Raw genomic sequence first — 25,068 nt, 5'->3', positions numbered from 1 at the left:
CCTGTTCCTACCTATCCTTCAGATTTCTGAGGAAGTGAGGGGTAGTTGTGTGGCTATAGAACCTACTCATGGCTGGAGTACCCACATGAACTCTTGAAGTACAAGTGAACTTATAGAAGGTCGGCTGTATAAACAAATAGAGAGGGCCGCCCGGGCAGGTACAGTGGTAATAATGGGAGATTTTAACTATCCAGATATAGATTGGGGCCGGGGGCTGGCTAAAACTACAAAGGGGAGAAAATTCCTAAATTTATTGCAGGATAATTTTATAGGCCAGTTTGTGGAGGACCCAACAAGAAGTGATGCCTTGTTGGATCTGATCATTTCCAACAACGCAGAGCTGATTGGTAATGTAACTGTGCGGGAAAACCTTGGTAATAGCGACCACAATATAGTTACTTTTGACTTAAAATGTAGAAAACAAACACAGACGGGGAAGGCAAAAACATATAACTTTAAAAAGGCAAACTTCCCTGGGCTGAGGGCTGCACTACAGGACATAGACTGGGGGGAGGTGTTCTCAAATACTGATACAGAAGGTAAATGGGACATCTTTAAATCAACTCTAAATAACTATACAGCTAAATATATACCAAAGGGGAACAAATATAAATGATTAAAACTAAATCCTACATGGCTGACAAATGAGGTTAAAAGAGCAATAAACAACAACAAAAATAGCCTTCAAAAAATTCAAATCTGATGGGTCAGTGATAACATTTAAACAGTACAAGGAGCTTAATAAAATCTGTAAAAATTTAATAAAAACAGCAAAAATTCAAAATGAGAGACAGGTGGCCAAAGAAAGCAATACTAATCCTAAATATTTTTTTAGATATATAAATACAAAAAAAAACCAAGGACAGAGCATGTAGGACCCCTTAATAATGATAATGGGGAGGTTGTCACGGGCGATCAAGAGAAGGCGGAGTTACTGAATGGGTTCTTTAGTTCTGTATACACTATGGAAAAAGGAGCTGACATTGGCCAGGTCAGTGCTGGTAATACATCATATAATGTACTGAACTGGCTTAATGTAGAGATGGTACAAGGTAAGTTAAGTAAAGTAAATGTAAGCAAATCTCCAGGGCCGGATGGACTACACCCAAGAGTTCTTAGAAAGGTAAGTTCAGTAATATCTGTACCCTTGTTCATGATATTTAGAGATTCTCTGGTGTCTGGTATTGTGCCAAGGGACTGGGGCAAGGCGAATGTGGTACCAATCTTTAAGAAGGGCTCTAGGTCTTCGCCAGGCAATTATAGACCGGTAAGTCTAACGTGCATTGTGGGTAAATTGTTTGAAGGACTTATAAGGGATTACATACAGGAATACATAGGGGATAATAGTATTATAAGTGATAGCCAGCATGGGTTTACTAAGGATAGAAGTTGTCAAACCAATCTAATTTGCTTTTATGAAGAGGTGAGTAGAAGCCATGACAGAGGAATGGCTGTGGATATAGTGTTTCTGGATTTTGCCAAAGCGTTTGATACTGTCCCTCACAGACGTCTGACAGGTAAGTTAAGGTCCTTGGGCTTGGAAACTTTAGTTTGTAACTGGATTGAACACTGGCTCATGGATCGTACCCAGAGGGTGGTGGTCAATGATTCGTACTCTGATTGGTCCCCGATTATTAGTGGTTTACCCCAAGGTTCAGTACTGGGCCCGCTGCTGTTTAATTTATTTATCAATGATATAGAGGATGGTATTAACAGCTCTGTTTCTATCTTTGCAGATGACACCAAGCTTTGTAGCACGGTACAGTCTATGTGCATAAGTTACAAGATGACTTGGATAGACTAAGTGTCTCGGCATCCACTTGGCAAATGAGGTTCAATGTGGATAAATGTAAAGTTATGCATCTGGGTACTAAGAACATGCATGCATCGTATGTCTTAGGGGGGATTAAACTGGCAGAGTCACTGGTAGAGAAGGATCTGGGTGTACTTGTAGATCACAGACTACAGAATAGCATGCAATGTCAGGCTGCTGCTTCCAAAGCCGGCAGGATATTGTCATGTATAAAAAGAGGCATGTACTCGAGGGACAGGAACATAATACTCCCCCTTTATAAAGCATTGGTACGGCCTCACCTGTAATATGCTGTTCAGTTTTGGTCGCCTGTTCATAAAAGGAACACTGTGGAGTTGGAAAGGGTGCAGAGACGCGTGACTAAACTAATATGGGGCATGGAACATCTTAGCTATGAGGAGCGATTAAAGGAGTTACAATTGTTTAGTCTTGAGAAGAGACGTTTAAGGGGGGATATGATAAACGTATATAAGTATATAAATGGCCCATACAAAAAATATGGAGAAAAACTGTTCCAGGTTAAACCCCCCCCAAAGGACGAGGGGGCACTCCCTCCGTCTGGAGAAGAAAAGGTTTAGTCTAAAGGGGCGACACGCCTTCTTTACCGTGAGGACTGTGAATTTATGGAAAGGTCTACCTCAGGAACTGGTCACAGCAGGAACAATTAACAGCTTTAAAACAGGGTTAGATACATTCCTGGAACAAAATAACATTAATGCTTATGCAGAATTATAAAACGACATCCCTTTCCCTTATCCCCTTACACCCTTCCCTTCAATTCCCTAGTTGGACTTGATGGACGTATGTCTTTTTTCAACCATACTAACTATGTAACTTCAGCAGTAGTACAAAGACATATGATAACTGAATTGGTGACATAAACCTGCAAGGCAGACAACTGGTGTTGATACTGTTCATACAACTTATTTTATTGCAGTGGCTGGTACAGGAGGTCATGCAGTAATTTTGGCACTGCTGACCAAAAAGCTTGCTTTCACAACTTCAAAAATATTAAATTCCAAAATTAGAAAAACACTTTATAGAGCTTTGCCGTGAGACCATGTTGCTGGTATGGACATAAGGTGAATTGTTAAGATAACTGGCTTCCATTAAGTAGCTGGAGATTGGCAGGAAGATCAAACTGTTTCATTTACAGGTCAAGTATTCTTTCGAAAATGAAGGGCAATCCTATCCTGCTGATCTGACGTTGATCTGTGGTGTCTGCTGTAGTCCCAAACCTTGTGGTCTGCAGCCTAGATGCTCAGACACTCATTGGTATTAGACTCTACCTGTCATCAGCTCCTCTGAGCCAAGCAGGACACATCAGGGGCCTGACCTGGGAGCGCTGTCCGGGTGGGCAGGTAAACCCTCAGCTACTGGACCAACTTCCTTATCTTTCATAAGCTAGAACCATGCAAGAGTATCACATTTTGGCCAAAAAAAACAGAAGCTTGACCTTTCTAAGGAATTTCACAAAAAGAAAAAGGCTCAGTTACTTTCCAACAAACACTCAAAGAAAAAGCTGTCATTCAGCGTGTTACTGTGAGAGCGTCACGAAAACAAACAGAGCGCGACTGTGTGGGGAAATAGCAGAATGATATGGAGATCTTATCAATGTAACATCCACAGCGATGATTCTAACAACAACAGAACATTCCACATTTCTATGGCGGACAGACATTTCTATAGAGTGGAACTTTGGGAACATTCCACAGCTAGAATAGAGAATTCTGATGGTTTTCTGGAACGAGAAGCAAAGTATTGTGGGAGTTCAGAAAACAGTAAATAGGGTATTCTGTTTTTTGCATTTAAATTGTAACACCAAGAAGGACAAGCCTTAAGGATATGCAAATGGAGGAAGCAGCAGGTTTCACTAAGATCTGCATGATTAAATTTTCATTACCGCTTCATTATCGCTCCAACCTTTGACACGTGGGAGGGGATTCAATGGTATAAAAGTCAGCTCGAAAGCAAAGATTTTTTATCCAAATGTCAGAACAGTATGATTGTGTGATCGCCGGTTATCGCCACTTATTGAAAAATAAGAGAGATAGACCTTGGTTTATCATGCTGGCAGATCACTACATGCATATCCAAGAGATGTCAGCCTCGTCAATGTGTGTCCCTATGGTTGGGATACCAACGACAAACTAAAATTACAGTCCTCTGTTTAGACAGATTGGAAGAATGGCACATAGTGATCCAATGTGTACTGAGAGTGAAATTGGACAAAACATACCAATTCTAGGGCACTGAGTCTACAAAAACAATCAGATGGTGCTTTCTTGACACCGAGCTACGAGCCAGACGTCCAACTATAGTTTTTTTTTTTTATTAACCTTATGCCATTGCTCTCAAAGGCTATTATGGTGCAGATAAATATGGCAATGTAGCCTGGAACGAAGGTCTATCCTCTTCAGTGATTAGTTCCGCTTTTGTCTCGTAATGTAATGAGAGTATAATTTTCTAAAAGCAATGTCATTTTCTTTAAAAATGATCTATCCCATTTGTATCCCAAATCTATACAACATTTACAAATCTCTTAGTCTTGGTCTTCTTACCAGACAACACACGGAATACAAAACATTTGGGAACATCATGGTATGTATATACAGAATATGTTTCATGTGTAAAGCATTGGTGTTAGTTGTACACTATTTTCACTTCATGATCCACTGAGGAAACTGTAATCTTTCCACAATGTTTTTCTGTTTTTCTCTAAATCAAGTTTCCCATTTTGGACTACGAACTCAAGGGACAAAAATAATTTCCCTAACCCTGACATCAGACCTGCTAAAGCCCATGAGGCTCCTAATGATGTAACTTAAGTGTTTGCAAAACCATGTTTTTTCTGAGATGTGGTCTCAATTTCATCCCCTAAAAGAAAGATCACTGGTAAGTGTTATTTACTGAAGAGTATTAACAGTATCATCCATAATTTACATATTAATTTATTTATTTCACAGTCTTTTTTTTTACTGTACTGAATGCTATACGGTAGTTTAATAATAATTTCCTTCATACTTGCAAACCATATGGCTTTGTAAGCTACAAGAATAATACAGAATAAAAATCTAATAATAATAATGATAATAATTGCTTTATTTATAATAATAATCCCTTTTAAAATTAATAATGAAAAACGATAAAGTAAATGCAGTAACAAAAACTTCAATAAATGATCCCCTTGTGGACTGTTCAACGTGCTCGCATATCAGGCTAATTCATTAGCTGCATATTCAAAGTGCTGCTCTTTTAAGTGCATTGGAGAGATATTGCCGGAGATAGTCAGGAGGTAGGCTGGAGGTGGATACAATCTAAAAAGTAAGATTTTATTTGTTTGTTTTTAATTTTCTCCTCCTTAAAATGGCAGACTTGGTTCAGTGCAGGAATTGTTGTGCATTTATTTCATGTTCCACGGTTTGGATGCTGTCAGATCTGCAGCAGGAAATTGCGTTTTTGAAGTCTGAGGTGTTTAAATTATCTGTTAAACAAACTCAGACTGGGACTGCTGCAATGCCACTGCTACAGAGGGCCCCTAGAAATGACAGATGGGTTACTGTAGGTTCTGGAAGACAAAGTTGTGGATAGAAGACATGTCCCACAGTCTGTGGTTCTCCATAATTCATTTGCAGAACTTTCAGAATGTAAGGCCAACATGGATATTGGTTCAAGCACAGAAGGTGAGGAACCATTGACTCCTATGTCTAATGTATGCAAGACTGCAGCCAAGCCAAACAAAAAAGATAATGTGAAGTCTGAAAGGAAGAAGCTGTTGCTGTGTGATTCAATCATAAGAAGTGGAGCCTAAGGAAAATGGTTATGTGAGATGTCTCCTTGGTGCTACTGCTAGAAGAGATAGAAGAGATATTCTTAATATTGATAAGCAAGCAAAGCAGGAAGGGGACGTGGATCTTCTTGTCCATTTAGGGAAAAATTACCTGGCTTGCAATGAAGTTTCAGAGGTGAAGGAATCATTTATCACACTTGGTAATGATGTACAGGATTTTGCATCCACAGTTTCATTTTCTGAAGTTCTGCCTGTGCATAACGTTAAGAATGATAGCCAGAGGCCTAGTAATTGGTGTCAAGAGCTAGGATTTGGCTTTGTGTCTCATGATAGCTCTTCTTGGAATAGAAAGGAACTGTACAAAAAAGATGGTTTGCGTCTTTCTCTCAAGGGAATGAATGTACTCCGTGAACAATTCCAAGAATTTGCTAAGGAGTATTTAACCCCTTAAGGACTTAGGGTTTTTCCGTTTTTGCACTTTCGTTTTTTCCTCCTTACCTTTTAAAAATCATAACCCTTTCAATTTTCCACCTAAAATTCCATATTATGGCTTATTTTTTTACTTTTCTACTTTGCAGTGACAATAGTCATTTTACCCAAAAATGCACGGCGAAACGGAAAAAAAAATCATTGTGCGACAAAACCGAAGAAAAAACGCCATTTTGTAACTTTTGGGGGCTTCCGTTTCTACGCAGTGCATATTTCGGTAAAAATTACACCTTATCATTATTCTGTAGGTCCATACGGTTAAAATGATACCCTACTTATATAGGTTTGATTTTGTCGCACTTCTGGAAAAAATCATAACTACATGCAGGAAAATTTATACGTTTAAAAATGTCATCTTCTGACCCCTATAACTTTTTTTTATTTTTCCACGTACAGGGCGGTATGAGGACTCATTTTTTGCGCCGTGATCTGAAGTTTTTATCGGTAGGATTTTTGTTTTGATCGGACTTTTTGATCACTTTTTATTCATTTTTTAATGGTATAAAAAGTGACCAAAATGCGCGTACGCCATTGACCGTGCGGTTTAATTAATGATATATTTTTATAGTTCGGACATTTACGCACGCGGCAATACCACATTTTTTTTTTTTTTTTTTACACTGTTATTTTTTTTTATGGGAAAAGGGGGGTGATTCAAACTTTTATTAGGGAAGGGGTTAAATGACCTTTATTAACACTTTTTTTTTAAATTTTTTTGCAGTGTTATAGGTCCCATAGGGACCTATAACACTGCACACACTGATCTTTTACACAGATCACAGGCGTGTATTAACACTCCTGTGATCAGTGTTATCGGCGCTTGACTGCTCCTGCCTGGATCTCAGGCACGGAGCAGTCAATCGCCGAATGGACACCGAGGAGGCAGGTAAGGGCCCTCCCGGTGTCCGGTCAGCTGTTCGGGACAGCTGAGCAGCCGGGTCACTTTCACTTTCGCTTTAGAAGCGGCGGTCAGCTTTGACCACCGCTTCTAAAGGGTTAATACCGCACATCGCCGCGATCGGCGATGTGTGGTATTAGCCGCGGGTCCCGGCCGTTGATGAGCGCCGGGACCGGCGCGATATGATGCGGGATCGCGGCGCGATCCCGCTTCATATCGCGGGAGCCGGCGCAGGACGTAAATATACGTCCTGCGTCGTTAAGGGGTTAAACTAGGAGGGGGGAAAAGAGTAATAACATGTCAGTAGCACAGAAGTTAAGAAATTACAAGCTCAGAGTCCTGTCTATAACTGCTTGCAGTTTAGGTAATAAAATCAATGAACTTGGGTCAATAATGGCATCTGAGAATGTTGATTTAGTGGCTGTTACTGAGACATGGTTTAATGAGCCTAATGACTGGGACATAACCATACCAGGACACTCTTTGTACAGAAGAGACAGAGAAGGCAAGAAAGGGGGAGGTGTGGCCCTATATGTGAAAGATAGCATAAAATCTAATCTAATACAAGTTAGTGAGGCAAACATAGAGTCAGTTTGGGTTATGTTGCAGTTTGATAATCATGCAGTAACTCGTGTAGGTGTGATATATAGACCACCTAGCCAAGATAAAGAATTAGATGATCTACTTGTTGAGGAAATAGCTAAAATGACAATGAAAGGAGAAGTTATCATTTTGAGAGACTTCAATCTTCCGGATATAAACTGGAAAACCAAAATAGCTAGTTCTGCCAGGAGTACAGATATTCTAAATTCCCTACTGGGATTATCTCTACAACAAGTGGTTAAGGAGCCAACCCAGAGGAAGGCCATTTTGGATTTGGTATTCACAAATGGGGATTTGGTACATGATGTTACTGTAGGCGAAAGCTTGGGATCTAGTGATCACCAGTCAGTGTGGTTTAATATAAGAACAGTGAAGGAGTCACACCACACAAAAACAAAAGTTATAGATTTTAGAAAAACAGACTTGTCAAAAAGTAGATTAGTCATAAATGAGTCCCTATCAAACTGGAACAGATTACATGGAGTCTAGGAGAAATGGGACTACTTAAAAGTTGTATTATTGTAGGCAACAAAAAATTGCATTAAACTTGGCAGTAAAAGCAGAAAAAGGAAGAAACCACTGTGGTACTCAGCAGAAGTGTCCAAAATCATAAAAAACTAAAAAGCTAGCATTTAGTAATTATAAAAAAAAAAAAACAGAGCAATGAAGATAGGGAAATTTGCAAGATTAGGCAGAAAGAGGCCAAGCAAGTCATAAGAACCTCTAAAGCGCAGGCAGAAGAAAATCTAGCTCAGGGGGTAAGACATTCTTCACACATATATAAATGAAAAAAGTAAATTAAAACAAGAAATAACTAAATTAAAAATCTTAACCCTTCTAGTACTTATTAGCTGCTGTATACTACAGAGAAATTTGTGAAGTTTTTTTCTGTCTAATAAGTACTGGAAGGATTAAGATTTTTTTTATAGAATTAATTTGAAAGCATTTCTTTTCTATTTGTTTCCACTGGAGTTCCCCTTTAATGAATACTTCTGTTCAGTTTTTACAGAAGAAAAATTAGGAAAAGGACCTCAAATAGGAAGACTAATGAGTCGTTTGATGCATGTGTCTTTACAGAGGAAAAGGTTCTAAGTTCGCTGTCTAAAGTTAAGACAAATAAGTCACAGGGGCATGATGGGATACACCCAAAATTATTAAAAGAGCTTAGCGGTGAACTAGTAAAAAACCGTTAACAGATTTATTTAACCAATCACTGGTAACAGGAGTCGTCCCGGAAGATTTGAAATTGGCAAATGTCATGCCCATTCACAAGAAAGGTAGTAGGGAGGAATCAAGCAACTATAGGCCAGTAAGTCTGACATCAATAGTGGGGAAATTAATGGAAACCCTACTAAAGGATAGGATTGGGAAACATCTAAAATCCCATGGATTGCAAGATGAAAAACAACATGGGAGATCATGTCAAACAAATCTTATTGATTTTTTTGATTGAGTGACCAAAATAATAGATGGCGGAGGGGAAGTAGACATAACATATCTAGATTTTAGTAAGGCTTTTGACACTGTCCCACATAGAAGACTTATCAATAAACTACAGTCATTGAGCTTGGACTCCCATATTGTTGAGTGGATTAGGCAGTGGCTGAATGACAGACAACAGAGGGTTGTAGTCAATGGAGACTATTCAGAGCAAGGTTTTGTTACCAGTGGCGTATCCCAGGGTTTTGTACTGGGACCAATTTGGTTTAATATCTTCATTAGTAATATTGCAAAAGGTCTCAATGGTAAGGTATGTCTTTTTTGCTGATGACACAAAGATATGTAACAGGGTTGATGTTCCTGGAGGGATACACCAAATAGAAAAGGATTTAGGCAAACTAGAAGAATGGTCATAACTCTGGCAACTGAAATTTAATGTGGATAAGTGCAAGATAATGCACCTGGGTCGTAAAAAAAAACCCTCAGGCAGAATATAGAATATTTGACACAGTCCTGACCTCAGTATCTGAGGAAAGGGATTTAGGAGTGATTATTTCAGAAGACTTAAAGGTAGGAAGACAATGTAATAGAGCAGCAGGAAACGCTGGCAGAATGCTTGGATGTATAGGGAGAGGTATAAGCAGTAGAAAGAGAGAAGTGCTCATGCCGCTGTACAGAATACTGACGAGACCTCACTTGGAGTATTGTGCGCAGTACTGGAGGCCATATCTCCAGAAGGATATAGATACTCTAGACAGAGTTCAGAGAAGATACTAAACTGGTACATGGATTGCAGGATAAAACTTATTGGGAAAGGTTAAAGGACCTTAACATGTATAGAAGAAAGAAGAGACAGAGAGGATATGATAGAAACTATTAAATGCATAAAGGGAATCAACACAGTAAAGGAGGAGGGCATATTTAATAGAAAAACTACCACAAGAGGACATTTATTTTTATATTAGAGGAGCAAGGGTTTCTGCAGTAATATCAGGAAGTATTACTTTACTGAGAGAGTAGTGGATGCATGGAATAGCCTTCCTGCAGAAGTGGTAGCTGAAAATACAGTGAAGGAGTTTAACTCCTTGGGGACGGAGGGGGTACCTATATGCAATCAGCCCGCTCCCTGTCTGTAACGCGGTGCCACGCCTCTAACAACGGCCTGGGCCCGTGGCTAATAGCGCGCGGCATTGATCGCGGTGCCGTGTGCTATTAACCCTTTAGACACACCGTTCAAAGTTGAACGCCGCGTCTAAAGTGAAAGTAAAGCAGTGCCGGTTAGCTCCGGGAGCTGTTCGGGATCGCCGCGGTGAAATCGCGGCATCTCGAATAGCTTACAGGACAGCCGGAGGGTCCCTACCTGCCTCCTCGCTGTCCGATCGCCGAATGACTGCTCAATGCCTGAGATCCAGGCATTGAAAGGGTTATGATTTTTAAAAGGTGAGGAGGAAAAAATGAAAGTGAAAAAACTGGAAAACCCTCCGTCCCCAAGGGGTTAAACATGCATGGGATAAGCATAAGGCTATCCTTCATATAAGATAGAGATAGGGACTATTGATAGGATTCAGATTATTGGGCAGACTAGATGGGCCAAATGATTCTTATCTGCCGACACATTCTATGTTTCTAGGCTGGTCCCTCATTGATTTTTGTCACCATACAGAGGTTTATAGACTTGCTAAGCAAAAGGTACCGTGCTTCGTGCAGAAAGTGACTTCTAGCGGAAGTGAAATCAAAAGTGCCAGACTTAGACTCTTTTGAACCTTTTTATTTTAAAAGGGCATAGCTAAGGGCAGTTGTCAATAAGGTTACAAATATTAGGGTATGTTCACATGAGCAAAAACTGCTCTGAAAAAAAAGATAGGAAGGAATTTGCTGTGTGGATATCGGTGCTGGTTTTGATGTGTTTTTTCCTTTTTTAAAGCTCCCAATGATATAAATGGGAGCCTCTATTTTTTTTCCAGCTTTTTTTTTATTTTTTATTTTATATTAAACCAGGTGGCTCTTAAAACATTCAACATTAAAATCAATGTGAGATTTTCAGGTAAAACCATGCATTTTATGGTGCAATTTTTGGCACTGTTTTTGCCTGTGTGAACCAGTCCTTTAATTTCATATGCTATTTTTTTTCCGCACAAAATATTGGGCTAAAGTACTTAATGATTATAAAATTATTAATAATACTAATATACTACTACTACTACTAATGATAATAATAAAGTACAAACACTGTAAACAGGACAGAAACAAATATTGAAACTGCAAGTTAAACTATAGCCATATATATATTTTTTTTTTATGACAGAAGAATCAATTTTATTATTCACTAAAGTTAATTAAAAAGAAAATGTGACAATCTATCACACAGTTGTAGCCATTAAACCCATAAGTGCCAAGATTTATGTGGGGGGTGAAAATACCCAAAGAAATTCCACTCCATCAGTCTGATCTATTTAATACTGGTAGTATTTTTCTCAGTAAGCCGTCTAGGATACAGCAGCTCTGCCAGCCTCGCTTAAGCGGGAAATCCCAGCAATATCTAATAGCAGCTGAGTTACATGCAGCCAATCAGTTTCCTGAACACAGTGCGGTCTCTCCAGGAGTGTGCAGCTGTGGAAACCCCCTCAGGGTGGTTAGCATCCGCCGCAACAATAAGCGGCAAACAATTACCTCATTACTCCGAAGGTTACATTAAAGTATGACTGACAGGAATAAGCACTTGCCATTTCTGATCAGAAAAGGTATTTATAGGTCACGAGAGCCAAACACTTTCATCTTGTTGAATAGCTAAAAGCAGCTTTTACAAGCCCTTTAACAGATATAACTAATTCACTCACTTATACCTAAATAATGATGCTGCGATTCAACCTTACTGTAATTTGCTATAATAATGAATGGTGCACAAGCCAAGTGTGTCTACAACTCTAGACAAGACTACACCATCTAGGTAAGTGTGTCTGATATAACACATATGTGTACGTCTCTTAGATATCAGTCCGTTAGTATATTCAGAGACACACGCAACGGTCAAAAACCTTGACATCATGCATTTTTCCTATTACTGTCAATGTTTCTGTAATGCAGGGTAAACTGCTGCTTTCCTAGAAAAACAGGTATAGATATAAACAATCAGTGCGACACCCGCGCCAACTGTGTTTAAAACTGCATTTCCATGTGTTTTTTGTGTCTGTGACTGCTACACGTGTCTCTTCCCCATGAATAAATTGTTAATCAAGTTATTGATAGTATCATGTTCTCTGCATATATACAAGATTGGTGCTAAAAAAAACAACTTGTTCATCACACATTGGGGTTTATCATCACCATATTATACAGCTTTAAAAAAGAACAGTTATTGAGGTATAAAGACCGGTCTGATGTCTCATTTTTAAAAGAGTTTTCCAATGTTAGATATATTTGTAGAATAAGGGCTGTGGCTAAGATAAAAATTATACTCACCTGCCCTGATTCTCCACCAAGTTTGTACTGACAGCCCCAGATTCCAGAAGAGCAGCGCTTCCTGCTTTTCTATTGACATGCAGGAAGTGCCCTCTCAGCCCATCAATATGAAAGCTTGGAAGTGCTGCTCGGCTTGAACTGGGGACTGTCAGGATTCAGGCAGGTAAGTATTTTTTTATTGAATTTTTTTTACAATTTTGTGGTGTGGGACAACCCCCACTGACAACAGTGTTTTAAAATTTCAGGGTCATAAAACAGGGTTAAAACCTGTATCTATTATCCACAGAATAGGCCATAAATGCATGGTTTTGGAAACCCACACTTATCAAAGAAACAGGGGTCCCAAGCCCAGTACAGCCAAGTGCTATCTCCATCAGTCCCATAGACAGAGAACGGAACAGCAGTATTCATTCAAAACTTCTCTGCAAGAGGCTTTAGGACCTCTATTGTAGTGATCTGTGGGGTTCCCTTTAGTCATCATACAATTATTACCTATCCTATAGATAAATGTTACAAATGTTTTTTTGGGAGATGACCCGTTTGAGAACTTTATCTGAAAGAAATGGATCTCTACCATCTTTTACTTAGTTCCACAAATTAGATCTTAAGATCTTAGTTCCTTGAGATGGATTATCTTGCCCCTCTGGATTATTTGTAATACCATGTACAGATCACAGTTACAGATAAATAAATAGGCAATAGAAATATAGTTTAAGAAAAAAAGAGAAATAAAAAAAGATTTCTTACTTGTCTGAGGTCAATGAATGCTAACTGCAGTGTATCCTCCTGGAATCCGGGAACAGGGTCCGAACTGGCAAACACTGAAAAAGCAAATGGAAAACCGTTCACACTGGTAACTGGCACTTTGAACACATTGCTACAATATTAGATGCCACTCATTCATCCAGGAATAATTATTAATAATTATTATGCCTTCATTTATGGACTGAACACTACAAGCCCATGGTTCTGACACAGCAATGGGCCCCAAAGGGGAAGAAAACCTCATATCAAGCTGATTAAGAGCCAATGACTTGATGTAATAGAGTGGATTAAGAAACAAAAAGCAAGAGTATTTCTGTGCCAAATAGTTACAGATCTATGTTTGTATTGTTGACTTAAGACATGGTTACTAAGGGAAGACAACCAACAATTTGTGTGGCAGCTCTCCCAACAAGTCAACTTCTGAAATCATGTATTATTACTTAGCACCCAAAGAAGTCAATGGCCAACCAATCAATATATGGTTGCACAAGGTTTTCTTTGCACTGGCTTTGTGCCGTCACCAACGGAGGGGGTCCAGCATGAAGAAACTCTTTTATGAAGTCATATGCCCTAATGGGGTATATGAAAAGGGATTTCCATGAGTGTACAGTATCATCTATAACATTCATATGTACTAATGGAGTATATGGTTAGCGGGTGACTTGATGTGTTGTGTTTTATCAGTAGTTTTAAGACAAATTATTTTTCATGATTACTCTACAAGCAAGACATACATACCATTGTAAATAGTGTTTAGGATGAGAAGCTGCATAATTTTTGGCTCACTTGACTATTTTGGTACTAAACAGAATGGTCCCCCCTTAAACAGGTACTCCGCTGCTCAGCATTTGGAACAAACTGTTCTGGACGCTGGAGCTTGTGATGTCATAGCCCCACCCCCTCATGATGTTACGCCTGGCCCCCTCAATGCAAGTCTAAGGGAGGGGGCATGACAGCCGCCACGCCCCCTCCCATAGACTTCCATTGAGGGGGCAGGGTGACATCATGAGGGGGCAGGGCTATGATGTCACGAGCTCCCGGCGCCTTCAGTGTTCGGAACAGTTTGTGAGTACCCCTTTAACTACCCTTTCAATAGGGACTTGTGCTCAGGATATGACATTAGTATATTTCCACATCATCCAGTAAAAACCCTACACCTTAAAAGGGGTTATCCAGCCTGTCAGATTGGTAACTACCGAAACCCCTGTTGATTAGCTGTTTAAAAGGGTTGTCCAAGCACCAAAGCCTCTTTAATGTTTAACTAGGCTTATGTAGCTATAATGCTTCTGGAGATTTGTTCCATTCAAGAGAATGTGGCAAAGCTGTAGTTTTTTGCACCACCGCTACAAATAGTAGTACTGCGATATTAGGAAGAGCGCAGGTAAACACTGAAGAGGCTGTGCACCCACAGGCACCAAAGCCCTTTCAAACAGCTGATTGGCAGGGGTATAGCTCCCGGCACTCTGCCAATCTAATATCAATAGTCTATCCAGAGAACAGGCCAACAATTTTTACATACAGGTCGGGAAACCTTTAAAGTATAAGTTTTTTTTTTTAACATGAGAGCCCATAGACAAGGGATGATCCATCACAGTCACTTAAAGGAGTTTTCCAGGCAAGCTGCAGTGCCTGGATGTAAACACAGTATATGGAACCAGAAGCATCGGTTCTATACAATGTGTAGAGGTTGTGCTGGGTTACCGCAGCTATTGAACTGAAGGAGCTGAGCTGTAGAACCAAGAATGGCCACTATACAATGTATGTTTGCATTTACAAACCTCACCCAAACAGCTGATCAGCAGGGGCAATGGCTGTTGACACCTCACAGATCAGGTATTGTTAGCCTATCCTGAAGATATGCCATCAATCAAGATTGCCTGGAAAACTCCTTTAATATATATACATATATATTAAATGTGTTAGTTTACCAGTTTTGAACACAATAGCCTTCCTGGGCAAGTCATCTCAAATATATTGAGGCTAGACAACAGTTGAATGAGACTGCATCTGTATTTAAGCAATAGAGAGCAAGAATATGCTAGCCTACCTACTAAAAGTCAGGACCTTTTTAAAATAAAGCAAATATGGGCAGCATACACTTGTAAGAATGAGACCAAGAACGTGTAACCAGCTCTGTCTGTAACAGCAAGTCAAGTCAAGTCTATGGAGCAAAGGTGAGATGACTTAAGGTGCTAATGCTGTGAATCCTTAAATTACAGACAATAATTGTAACTGTTATTTACAATATTTCATAAAAAGCACAATACATGCAAGTCTTTATCTTCATTTGTTATGAGTCGCTAGTAAAATTCCCATCAGCTACTCCTAGCACCCTAAATCTGTATTCTTAACATGTCAGACCCGCACCTTTCTTCTCTCAATTACTTTACATTTTCAAAAGCTTCTCTGCCTTAAGTTCAAAATATGCAACAAGCTATGATCATGGAGAAGGCTTAGCGACGCCCCGAGGGGAACGATTACAGGACCGATCTCAATGATACTCATTCTGAAGCTGTCAACATATTTTAAACATCAGCTTTTGTTCTAGCGTCTGCTCCGTGGAAAAGTCTACTTCTGGTGAGACAGCCATTAAAAAGGAAACTTTTAGAGGTGGGAGTGAGCTTAACATGCACACATCAAGTGTAAGCCCCTAAGCACCGGCCTGGAATGCTATTCTTTACGTCTAAAGTGGCTGTCACCATAGAGATGTCTGTAGAGAATGACTTTTCATTGGAAGTCTTTAAGAAAAAGAAACTTAAAGGAAACTTAAATGCTAAGATTACCCAAATTGTAGCATCTGTCAAACATGGAATTGTCCATAACACATGGGCTGGGTGCTTTAATTTGCACAACATTGTTTCCACGTCATCTAGTGTCATAACTATATAATAAAGCCATCCTGTAAAGCCTTGGCAATATATTTACTTTACAATGAGACCACTTCATGTCTGTCTCGACCAGGAGTGGAAAAATGTTCATTCCTATGGCGGTGTGTTCCATTCATTTGGTGTTTTATAGTGTTTTTGTCGGGAATAACAGCAAGGTGTGCAGCAGTGGAAACCTGACATACCCTAATTTAGGACAATGGGATCCATTACAAAACAGATCCGTCATCTGTCATGGCTTTATTATAAACCAGCTAAACTCTTGCATACATACACATTGGATAAAGGCATCTAAACCCGCCATTTCAGCAGTATCAGTCAACTGTCTGATGTTACTGTGGATTCCCAACCCTCCAATGACAACAGATGTCGAGGTAGAGAAGGAATGGATATTCTGGATTTCAAGATGTCAGGGAGAGAAGGGTCAGGCATACTGGATTTCAACATGCCAAGAGACAGAAGGGGTCAGGCATACTGAATTTAAGGCTGATCTGACTAGGAGACACCACTTGGGACCGTCACAATGACTTGCGGTTCAGGCAGCATGAATAAGATGACAGATTCCCATTAAGAAAAGATGCTCCAGAGTTGCTATTTAAAAGGGTATTCCAGGATTTTCTCTTATTTAACTATCCTACAGGGGCTGTAAAGTTAGTGTAGTTCATAATATAGTGTCTGTACCTGTGTGTGACTGTGTTCTCACAATTCTTCTGTGATTTAGACCCCAATTTTTATGTTAACAGCATACACAATCACTCAGGTCTCGGGTTTTCCTCTCATTCTACAACTAATTGCATTTTTGCTACAGCTGGAGGCACCCTGGTTAGAAAACACTGGTCTTTTGAATGGAATGCAGCTCATTTGTTTCAATGGGTGGTGTGGCTGATGTGTGGGCGGGAGGGAGGAAAGTGACCTCACACTTGCAAACAAGGAATTATAGGATTTGTAGTTTGAGAGAACAAACTCCATCAGGAAATACCAAGTTCACAAAAAGATAGCCACAGCCTTATGGTAATCTCACAACAGCCATTTAGTCCCAAAACAAGCACAGATCCTTCCTAAGCATGTATATTACTGTCTGGCAGGTACATACTAAAATCACCTGATGGTGGATAACCACTTTAATAGGAAATACATGTATTTACTAACACAGGATGGGAAAGCGGACAGTTCCTCTTTAAGGGCATGTTCACATACAAACCCTGACAATTTCCGAGTCATAATGCCTGTGGTTAAAAGGGGTACTCTGGCCCTAAGACATCTTATCCCCTATCCAAAGGATAGGGGATAAGATGCCTGATCGCGGGGGTCCCGCCACTGGGGACCCCTGTGATCTTGCACGCAGCACCCCGTTATAATCAGTCCACGGAGCATGTTCGCTCCGGGTCTTATTACTTTGGATAGGGGATAAGATGTCTTAGCACCGGAGTACCCCTTTAAAGAAAACCAGCTTCAATTGAGATCAGTGGGAGCCTCAGGGCTGGATTCAACTTGCTGATCATGAGAAAAAGCTGCAGCGCTGCACATGGATGAAGGTTGTGCCCATGAGTACAGGTGCACACATTTGGTTTCTATTTATCTCTGTCCTTGAACTACTCTCCTAGGAGTAAAAGGAGAACTGCTACACAGGCTAGAAGCTTACTAATCTGACTCACAGTCTCAGAACATGAAGATCCCACTAAGAAATAACATTAGTGATGGACACTAATGTGCTTCTAAGAAAACCTAAATATCCACTTAGAAAAAGAAGGACACTACTGCCATCCAGCACACAAATACATAAGGTAAGCTGGTGTTCACACAGATCTGCAAATGATACAACGCATCTATTCTTGTGTTGTTTATATGGTGACACTATTGCGTATTGATAGCACCTTATAACAATAAATACCCCTGGACTACTTCCAAGTTTCTGAATAAAAAACAATCACAAATGGACATGTGGCAGCCGCTACCTCCATGCTGCAGGGCTGTCAGATCAGTCTTCGCTGGCAATATTAAACCACTGCAGAGGAGCACAGCAGTAGTAAACGGAGGAAGAACCAAGTTTTACGGGACATAAGAAAGACAAAAATGCATCCTATCTGCCTTATATCCTACCCTGGGGAGGGACTAATCATGTGATCGCTTCGATACAGATGGCCGTGCCTAATTTATTCTCCACATTACACACCTGCCCTTATGAATGCCATCACAACACATTGTAAATCACAACCTCCGGTTTGGAATGTCATATTTTTCTCGCCGTGCTTTGACTTATAGTGTATAATGCACTCATGCATTGTACTTTTGCTTCATTGCAAATCATTATAAATACAGTGATCTGGAGAGGACACCATTATTTTTTAAATTATAAGAAAATAAAGTAAAGGAATAGAGAAGATTTTAAATGATGAAAAGTGTATGAAAAAGAAAACCATTTGTAGTAGAGATGGGCGAATCGAAGCTGACTAACATGAATTTGTTCCGAATTTCATGAAAAATTTGATTCTGAACTAATCCGAATTTCCTCGCGCTTCGTGGTAACGACCCGCTTCGTTCACTACATTTTGTGCAGGCCGAGGAGCTAAAATGGTAGCTAGACGTGTGAGGACATGGGGTGGGATCATCCTGAATTACATGGCGGCATGCAGCCTATCAGCAGCCAGTCCTGTGATGTCACAGCCCTATATATTTGACAGCCATTGCTGAAGACAGGCATTTCCCGTTTTGCTGAGAGAGCAGAGATTGTGTGTGCGCACTAATCACCGTTACTGACAATACAGATGTTTACAGCGGTGAATTCATTCACCTCAAGCCTGCATTCATTCTGGCTAGGGAGAGCAGACACTGTGTGGTCACTAATCAGCGTAACTGACAATACAGATCAGCACAGGGGAAATCATTGACCTTAAGCCCGCATCACTGCAGGCAGGGAGAGAGAGTTTAAAAGTCGTTTCATAGTCTGCCAATTGAGATCATCACAGGAAGCACTGCCCATGCAAAGACTGCAAGCAACCATTGTGACGCCAAATGGTCTCCCGACCCTGCAGTGATTCTAATAGCGACACCTGTAATCTGCATGTCATACTGAATAACAGTATTATTTCACTACCCCAGCACACTCCATATGTGTGTTACGGCAAGGCAAAGTACACCCCTATTGAGGCTCTCTGTAGCCCGGAAATAGCCGTTTTTAATAGCGATTCACCGCAAATATATTCGGATCAAACCAAATGTTGGGGGAAAATTCGGCGAATCGGCCGAATAGAATTTTAGAAAAATTCTCCCATCTCTAATCTGTAGTATAATGGTAGGTGTGCTACACAACTCCTGTCCACATGCCCTATTAGAGCATATGGACATCATAGAGTGCGGTAGTCAATGGTTCCAATGCAGATGTCAACAGATCATCTTGCTCACACAATATTGTGCAGTTTAGCTAATAGTTGAGTGTGTTGACTTGAAGAGGGGAGCGCTCCCTCCACCCCAGCTTACTAGTGACTAACAGAGTGCTGTGTATCTGCATGTATATCCCCAATGACCACTGACCAGCCGGGGGATGGCAGAGCACTCCCCTCATGAACAACGCAGTACAATATTTTATTCTTTCCACAATATAGACTGCACTTTGCACTCCTAAGCATATAATAGATTTTTATATGGTCCAGGGATACATATGTGTACCATTGGGCAGTGAATCTATAGTTTCTGACAACAGTTGGTGCAATTGTTCACTAAACAGTGTCCTGTACAATAATGCTCTGCATAAGAAGAAGGAAAAGAACGATACACTCTCCATATGTTGTTGGACCTCTAACTTCTTTATTGACTTGTGTTCAGATAAGTCCATTTTAACAGTATAAGGGAAAGACATACAGTCATGGCCGTAAATGTTGGCACCCCTGATATTTTTCAAGAAAATGAAGTATTTCTCACAGAAAAGGATTGCAGCAACACATGTTTTGTTATACACACGTGTATTCCCTTTGTGTGTATTGGAACTAAACCAAAAAAGGGAGAGAAAAAAAAGCAAATTGGACATAATGTCACACCAAACTCCAAAAATGGGCTGGACAATTATTGGCACCCTTAAAACTTTTGGAAAAATAAGATTGTTTCAAGCATGTGATGCTCCCTTAACCCCTTAAGGACCGGAGGTTTTTCCGTTTTTGCATTTTCGTTTTTTGCTCCTTGCCTTTAAAAAATCATAACTCTTTCAAATTTACACCTAAAAATCCATATGATGGCTTATTTTTTGCGCCACCAATTTTACTTTGTAATGACATCAGTCATTTTGCCCAAAAATCTATGGTGAAGCGGGAAAAAAAATCATTGTGCGACAAAATTGAAAAAAAAACGCTGTTTTGTAACTTTTGGGGGCTTCCGTTTCTACGTAGTACATTTTTCGGTAAAAATGACACCTGATATGTATTCTGTAGGTCCATACGATTAAAATGATACCCTACTTATATAGGTTTGATTTTGTCGGACTTCTGGAAAAAATCATAACTACATGCAGGAAAATTAATACGTTTAAAATTGTCATCTTCTGACCCCTATAACTTTTTTATTTTTCCGTGTATGGGGCGGTATGAGCGCTAATTTTTTGCGCCGTGATCTGAAGTTTTTAACGGTACCATTTTTGTATTGATATGACTTATTGATCGCTTTTTATTCATTTTTAAATGATATAAAAAGTGACCAAAAATGCACTATTTTGGACTTTGGAATTTTTTTGCGCGCACGCCATTGACCGAGCGGTTTAATTAATGATATATTTTTATAATTCGGACATTTCCGCACGCAGTGATACCACATATGTTTATTTTTATTTACACTGTGTTTTTTTTTTTTATTGGAAAAGGGGGGTGATTCAAACTTTTAATAGGGGAGGAGTTAAATGATCTTTATTCACTTTTTTTTTGCAGTGTTATAGGTCCCATAGGGGCCTATAACACTGCACACACTGATCTTCTATGTTGATCACTGGTTTCTCATAAGAAACCAGTGATCAACGATTCTGCCGCATGACTGCTCATGCCTGGATCTCAGGCACTGAGCAGTCATTCGGCGATTGGACAGCGAGGAGGCAGGAAGGGGCCCTCCCGCTGTCCTGTCAGCTGTTCGGGATGCCGCGATTAGCCGCGGCTATCCCGAACAGCTCGACTGAGGTAGTCGGGAACTTTCACTTTCACTTTTAGCCGCGCGGCTCAGCTCTGAGCGCGCGGCTAAAGGGTTAATAGCACGCGGCGCCACGATCGGCGCTGCGCGCTATTAGAGGCGGGTCCCGGCTTCACTATGACGCCGGGCCCGCCATGATATGACGCGGGGTTACTGTGTAACCCCGCGTTATATCAGAAGAGCAGGACCAAGGACGTACCGGTACGTCCTTGGTCCTTAAGGGGTTAAACTCACCTGGGGCCAGTAACAGGTGTGGGCAATATGAAAATCACACCTGAAGCAAATCAAAAGGAGAGAAGTTCACTTAGTCTTTGCATTGTGTGTTTGTGTGTGCCACACTATGTATGGACAACAGAAAGAGGAGAAGGACTTGAGAACCAAAATTGTGGAACAATATCAACAATCTGAAGGTTACAAGTCCATCTCCAGAGATCTAGATTTGCCTTTGTCCACAGTGCACAACATTATCAAGAAGTTTGCAACCCATGGCACTGTAGCTAATCTCCCTGGGTGTGGACAGAAGAGAAAAATTGATGAAAGGTGTCAATGCAGGATAGTCCCGATGGTTAATAAGTAGCCCCAAACAAGTTCCAAAGATATTCAAGCTGTCCTGCAGGCTCAGGGAGCATCAGTGTCATTGCAAACTATCCGTCAACATTTAAATTAAATGAAATGCTATGGCAGGAGACCCAGGAGGACCCCACTGCTGACACAGAGAGACTACATTTTGCCAAAATGAACTTGAGTAAGCCAAAATCCTTCTGGGAAATGTTTTGTGGACAGATGAGACCAAGATAGAGCTTTTTGGTAAAGCACATCATTCTACTGTTTACCGAGAACAGAATGAGGCCTACAAAGAAAAGAACACAGTACTTACAGTGAAATATGGTGGAGGTTCAATGATGTTTTGGGGTTGTTTTGCTGTCTCTGGCACTGGGTGCCTTGATTGTGTGCAAGGCATCGTGAAATCTGAGGATTACCAATGGATTTTGGGTCGCACTGTACAGCCCAGTGTCAGAAAGCTGGGTTTGCGTTCAAGATCTTGGGTCTTCCAGGAGCACAATGACCCCCAAACATAGGTGAAAAAGCACCCAAAAATGGATGGCAACAAAGCGCTGGAGAGTTCTGAAATGTCCAGCAATGCATTCAGATCTAAATTCCATTGAACACCTGTGGAGAAATCTTAAAATTGCTGTTGGGAAAAGGTGCCCTTCCAGTAAGAGAGACCTGGAGCAATTTGCAAAGGAACTGTGGTCCAACATTCCGGCTGAGAGGTGTAAGAAGCTTAATGATGTTTATAGGAAGCAATTGATTTCAGTTATTTTTTCCAAAGGGTGTGAAACCAAATATTAAGTTAAGGGTGGCAATAATTTTGTCAGGCCCATTTTTGGAGTTTGGTGTGACATTATGTCCAATTTACTTTTTTTCCTCCCTTTTTTGGTTTAGTTCCAATACACACAAAGGCAATAAACATGTGTATAGCAAAACATGTGTTACTGCAATCCTTTTCTGTGAGAAATTCTTCATATTCTATAAAAATTTCAGGGGTGCCAACATTTACGGCCATGACTGTACATACTGTACAAGAGGAGGCAATCCTCTGGATGACAGACCGTTTTACACACACTTGCGTTTCATCAGCCCACAGCATAGCTGTGGCCTGATAAAATGCACCTGTTCGTAAAATGGTCTGTCATCCAGAGGATTGCCCCCTCTTCCACTTTTATGCTGTTGCCTGATAAAACGTACCTGTGCGCTAAACGGTCATCCAGAGGATCGACCCCCCTTTTCCACTGGTATGTCTATCCCTTGCACCGTTTATATGGACTTCTCTAAGCACAAGTATATAAAGAAGTAAAAATTCCAACAACATATGGTGAGTGCATCGTTCTTTTCCTTCTCCTTATGTGAGGCATTATAGTACAATATTTTATATTTGCCCTTTGGGTTGATATCACAGCAGACCTGTCTCCATACTATGCTTCTCTTATGCTACACAGTCTGATGTCAAAGTCACTTTTTTGCATCCATCTAGCTGTCCTAGTGTATGTGCTAAACATGAACAAACAACACTAAGAAGAATTGATACCTTGGCTCCTGTTTACAGGAATGTTAGGCTACATGACCAGATCTGCACCGCGCGCTAATAATATCTAATGCTTTAAGGCGTATTATCACCACATATTAACTTCTACTTCCTTTTTACAGCAGTTTCCGAACTAAGAAATAATGGTAACACAAACCAGTTGAGCCGTCATTAGAGGCTGCACATTAAAATGTAGGATGTTGTGGAACACACCTCCCCTCCTGCGTCTGTAAAACCTAAAAACCCATTTATCAATACAGTAGGAAGCTACCTGCCATTTGTGAGTTATTTGCACACTCTGAGTGCTAATGGAACTGTCACCATTGTAGCCATTAATCCCAAAATGTCAAAGGAGAAAAGCTGGAGGAGGCCGATGAGAAAGGTTATAAATCACGAAGAACACAGGGATGCACAGAATGTGCCTGACAGACCTTATGAATGAAGTCCAACAATAAAAGCAGCTTTTAGATCCAGATCTGCTCCTATGTGACAGTCTTCGTGCTGTACAATGAACTGTCTTTAGAATACATAGATCTTCATTGTATTTTGTTATCATGTTGTTTTTCCTGCCAACTTTGCTGTTATTGTATAGATAAGGTGTCAAATTCCTGTAGTCCTATAGAGGAGTGAACATCAGCAGGAGTCTCCGTATTTTCAATTATCAGAAATTATTGAAACATATTGCTGACTTTGAGAGATGTTATTTGTCTCGGTGTCTCAGAATGGTCCATATGGTGATCTAGAATCAGTCGTCAATTAGCGCTTCAGAAGATAGATTTCCTATGTTTTAATGAAGCAGCAGTATAAAGCCGTCACATGTTGACTAGGCATACACCGCACAAATGTTGACTGCCTGGTATTTTACATTTATTGGCTGTATCCTATTAAAGCTCTTCATTTTGGCTCACTACATAAGTTCTTTGTCAGTAGTGAGCACTGGGTTTCTTTTTTGCCTCATTAAAATAGTCACATTCTAAAGGGGTTGTCTGGTTTAGAAAAAATAAAAAAATAAAAAAATAACCAACCTGGGCATTTTGCATTAATAGTAGGTTGTTCTTTCTTTAAGATACTTATGATCAAAAAGGACATCCACTGGAGGACCTAGCATGCATGTGAATTACATGGACACCCCCTTGTTTTCAATGGCCATCATGTAACGTTTCATAAGTGGCATTGTAGGGAAACTACTTGTTTGTGGTGGTGGAGGGGATATATCATTTGCAGTGTTTTTGAAGTCTGGTTTGTCTGTAGAAATTCCCCAGTGCATTTTTAGATTGTACTCTTGATTTATTAAAATGTTGCATGGACTTTGATCAAATAGATGCATCTTCACAATTGCGTAAAAACTAATGTCTAATGTAATTTCGGAAGGCTGACAGCAGACTTGTTCAGCTGCCATGTCCACTAATAGTTGTCAATAATTTGCTGCACATAAGGTATCATGAGGAGAGGATAAATAAGTGTCCATAAGTGTACATTTTTGGTGAATTAAAAAGTAATAATATTTTTGTATATTTCTTAAATAGTTTTTAATATATGCTTAATTCTGGTCATTAGTCAAGAAGCAAATGTGGCGACGTTAATAGGTAACCATATAGGGAAAAAATCCAAAATATTTGTTGAATGTTCAGTAAATACCTATTCCACCCACTCACAGTGCCCTCTAACCCCAATCAT

General features: G+C 40.1%; 1 protein-coding gene across 6 annotated transcripts in view; it reads right to left on the bottom strand.

Annotated features, from left to right (window-relative positions):
• EXOC6 (exocyst complex component 6) overlaps positions 1–25,068 on the bottom strand; it is a 303,616-nt gene that overhangs the window by 55,308 nt on the left and 223,240 nt on the right. For 5 of the 6 annotated variants that reach the window (XM_056529419.1, XM_056529417.1, XM_056529418.1 and 2 more), the window contains one exon: positions 13,240–13,313. In XM_056529419.1, coding sequence (XP_056385394.1) covers positions 13,240–13,313 — 74 coding nt within the window. Of the gene's footprint in view, positions 1–4,927; positions 5,131–13,239; positions 13,314–25,068 lie in introns of those variants that run through there. The other variant, XM_056529421.1, reaches the window with a different exon arrangement.

The sequence above is a fragment of the Hyla sarda genome, chromosome 7 (assembly GCF_029499605.1).
Source record: "Hyla sarda isolate aHylSar1 chromosome 7, aHylSar1.hap1, whole genome shotgun sequence".
Taxonomy (NCBI): Eukaryota; Metazoa; Chordata; class Amphibia; order Anura; family Hylidae; genus Hyla; species Hyla sarda.
The sequence above is the reverse complement of the archived record's forward strand: the minus strand, read 5'-3'. Positions and strand labels throughout refer to the sequence as shown.